The sequence below is a fragment of the Arachis duranensis genome, chromosome 10 (genome assembly GCF_000817695.3).
Source record: "Arachis duranensis cultivar V14167 chromosome 10, aradu.V14167.gnm2.J7QH, whole genome shotgun sequence".
Taxonomy (NCBI): domain Eukaryota; kingdom Viridiplantae; phylum Streptophyta; class Magnoliopsida; order Fabales; family Fabaceae; genus Arachis; species Arachis duranensis.
This window is the reverse complement of record NC_029781.3, coordinates 86,888,681-86,891,967: the sequence shown is the minus strand read 5'-3', so window position 1 is coordinate 86,891,967 and position 3,287 is coordinate 86,888,681. Positions and strand designations below refer to the sequence as shown.

Sequence of the window (3,287 nt, the reverse complement as noted above, 5' to 3'; positions counted from 1 at the left end):
GATAACCGACAAATGAGCCTCATCAGCCATAGGACAGGCATGCATCATGTGCATTTGTTTGTTTTAATTGCTATGCATTTCATGGGTTTGCCTAATTGAATATATACCTCCTGCTACCTGTTATACTTGCTACTTGCGCTATCTACTTATTACTTGTGCGTGAACTTGTTTTGGCTGCTTGTCTCTGCTAAATTATGGATGACTAAGGGACGGAGGAAGGGTGAAATGGCTTGGTGTTATGTTAGGTTTAAAATTGAGTGAGTTTAGACATGTTTAGATTACCTACCCCCTATTTGTGGCTTCTGTTTAAAAATTAGGTTTTACAATTGTATGACGGAGTTCTAAGATTGCCTCTGGCATTCCCAAAACCTTATTTATTATACGCGTGGCACCTTTACCATGCTGGAACCTCCGGTTCTCATCCCATACTATGTTGTTGTTTTCAGATGCAGGTCGAGAGGCTCCTCGCTAGGCATCTGGATCTTGAAACAGAGTAGTCCCTAGGTTATTTTGAGTTTTATGATTGTATATATAAATAGACCTATATACTTAGCTTGCTCTCCAAGAAATTTGTTTATTTTGTTCCTCATAGAGGTTAAGGGAGATCTAGGACCTTATTTTGAGTTTTGAGTACTTTGGGATATCTGTATATGTATGTCTATATATTCTCCTGCCAGCCTTGGCTTCGCAGGCTAAGTCAGGAGCTAGTTATGCTGTTTCCTTGGCTTTCCTTTACTCTCTTGCTTATCTTTATCATTTCCTATTAGGTTTCTTAGCACGCAAGTAATCATATTCCTCGAGCGTTGCGCTTTTCATTTTGCGAATTTGTTTTACCCATTTTCAAGGCTCCTAGCATATTGTCTTTTCCACCATTATATGTATATATTTATTTTGTAGAGGTCCGTAACACCACACTACCTCTGTTCTATGACTTAAGCGTAAAACTCTGTGTAGTAGGGTGTTATATTATGGTATCAGAGCAGTTCGTTCCTATAGAGCCTGAGGACGGACTGATTGTGCTTCTGTGCATTCTCTGTGTATGTGTTTATGTGCTAGTAGGATATCTAATTGATATATGTGGCATAAACGTTCATGAGCATGCATTTGGGACTTAAAGCACTAAACTTGCGATATTGAGACTGATAAACTTGATATCACTTGTTTGGTGTGTATAAGGACCAGATGTCGACTCGCGGACGCGGACGCGGGTGAGGTAGAAGCAGAAAAGGCAATGCTATGTCTGAAGCGTCAGGGAATACTCCTAACACTGTAGACTTCATGGCTGCTTTAGGCAATATGGTAGCGGCAATGCAAGCGATAGCTGAAGCCCTGGGAAATCAAATTAGTAATGGAAATAATGGCAATAATGGCGATAATGGCCCAATGTCACTTTCTTCCTTTCTGAAGGTTCACCCTCCAACCTTCAGAGGGACCTTGAATCCTACTGATGCTGATAACTGGATACAGGGTATTGAGCAAGTATTACAGGCTCAACAGGTTCCTGATGAACAGTAGGTTGAGTTTGGAAGCTACCAGTTGCATGGTGAAGCTCAGCGTTGGTGGCAAGGCATGAGGCCCATTCTGCAGCCTGACGGGGTTGTGATATCTTGGGAGTTGTTTCAAGAGGAATTCTATAAGAAGTACTTCCCCAACTCAGTTAGAAATGCCAAAGAACTTGAACTGCTTTAGCTGAAACAGGGCTAGATGACCATTACTGAGTACACAAGTAAATTTGAGGAGTTGCGCCGCTTTTCACGCATCTGTCAGCGAGCTCCTGAGGACTTTGCTGAGTGGAAGTGCATAAAGTATGAAGGAGGCCTTCAGAGTGACATTCAGAGCTTTGTAGCACCTATGGAGATTCGGGTGTTCTCTGAGCTTGTGAATAAGAGCAGGGTGGCTGAGGATTGTGTCAGAAGGGCTGCAGCAGAAAAAGGGAGTATGAGGATGCCATTCCAGAGGACCACAGGGAGGAATTTTGCACCTAGGGGCAGACAGTTTAAGCATGGCGGCTTTTTCCCTCAGAACAATCAGGGGCAAGGCAACTTCAGGAGGCCTAATACCAATGCTAATCAGGGAAGGAGACAGGGGAAGCAGCCACAGCAGGATGTGAGTTGCCACAGATGTGGGAAGTACCATTTTGGGCCATACAGGTTTGGGACTGGAGTATGTTATTCCTGTGGACAGCCTGGACACTTGGCTAACAGTTGCCCAGAGAAGAAGAGGTATGAGACAGGTAGAGTGCAACAGCCAAAGAGAGTGTACACTACTTCTTCAGTAGGCGCTGAAGGGTCAGAGACATTAATTAGAGGTAATTGTGAGATGGCTGGTAAAACTTTGAATGCCTTGTTTGATTCTGGAGCTACATATTCCTTTATTGCATTTGAGAAGGCTGATGAGTTAGGCTTGAAAATAGTAGTCATGGGGTATGATTTAAACGTATATAATGCCACCCACGAGGCTATGGTGACTAGGTTAGGGTGCCCCCAAGTTCCTTTTCGAATACAACGGCGTGACTTTACGCATAACTTAATTTGTTTGCCAATGACTGGTCTTGATCTCATTCTGGGATTGGACTGGTTATCCAAGAACCATGTTATACTCGATTACTCTGCAAAAACAATGTGTTTTATGCCTAAAGACACAGAAGGGCCGGTTGTGGTGAATAACTACTACCTGAATTCCATGATAGTGAATTGTTCTGAGGCCGAATGTCAGGGAATATTGTTGTTATCTGCGGGTGTTTCAGGTGATGTTCAAAGATTGGAGCAAATCCCGGTTGTGTGTTAGTTTCCAGAGGTGTTTTCTGATGATATTGAGGAATTTCCACCTAACCGAGAAGTTGAGTTTGCCATTGAGTTAATACCTGGGGCCGGACTGATCTCGAGTGCTCCTTATAGGATGTCACCTCTAGAAATGGCCGAATTGAAGTCTCAACTGGAGGATCTGTTGGGTAAAAACTTTATCCGACCAAGTGTATCTCTGTGGGGTGCACCAGTATTACTAGTGAAAAAGAAAGATGGGAGTATGCGATTATGTGTGGATTACCGGCAGCTGAATAAGATTACTATGAAGAATAAATACCCGTTGCCAAGGATTGATGACCTGATGGACCAGTTACAGGGAGCCGGTGTGTTTTCTAAGATTGATCTACGATTCGGATACCACCAAATAAGGGTCAGAGATGAGGATATTCCTAAAACTGCCTTTAGAACGCACTATGGCCACTATGAATACATAGTGATGTCCTTCGGACTGACTAATGCTCTGGCGATATTCATGGATTACAT

General features: G+C 43.1%; 1 protein-coding gene across 1 annotated transcript; it reads left to right on the top strand.

Moving 5' to 3' along the window:
• The first annotated feature begins 1,704 nt into the window (after positions 1-1,704).
• LOC107470625 (uncharacterized) lies at positions 1,705-2,787 on the top strand. Its single transcript, XM_016090028.1, has one exon. It carries the CDS (start codon positions 1,705-1,707, stop codon positions 2,785-2,787), a length of 1,083 nt encoding a protein of 360 aa, XP_015945514.1.
• The last annotated feature ends 500 nt before the right edge of the window (positions 2,788-3,287 follow it).

Coding starts and splice junctions, on each gene's coding strand:
- LOC107470625 (XM_016090028.1), top strand. CDS start 1,705: ATGACCATTACTGAGTACACAAGTAAATTTGAGGAGTTGCGCCGCTTT.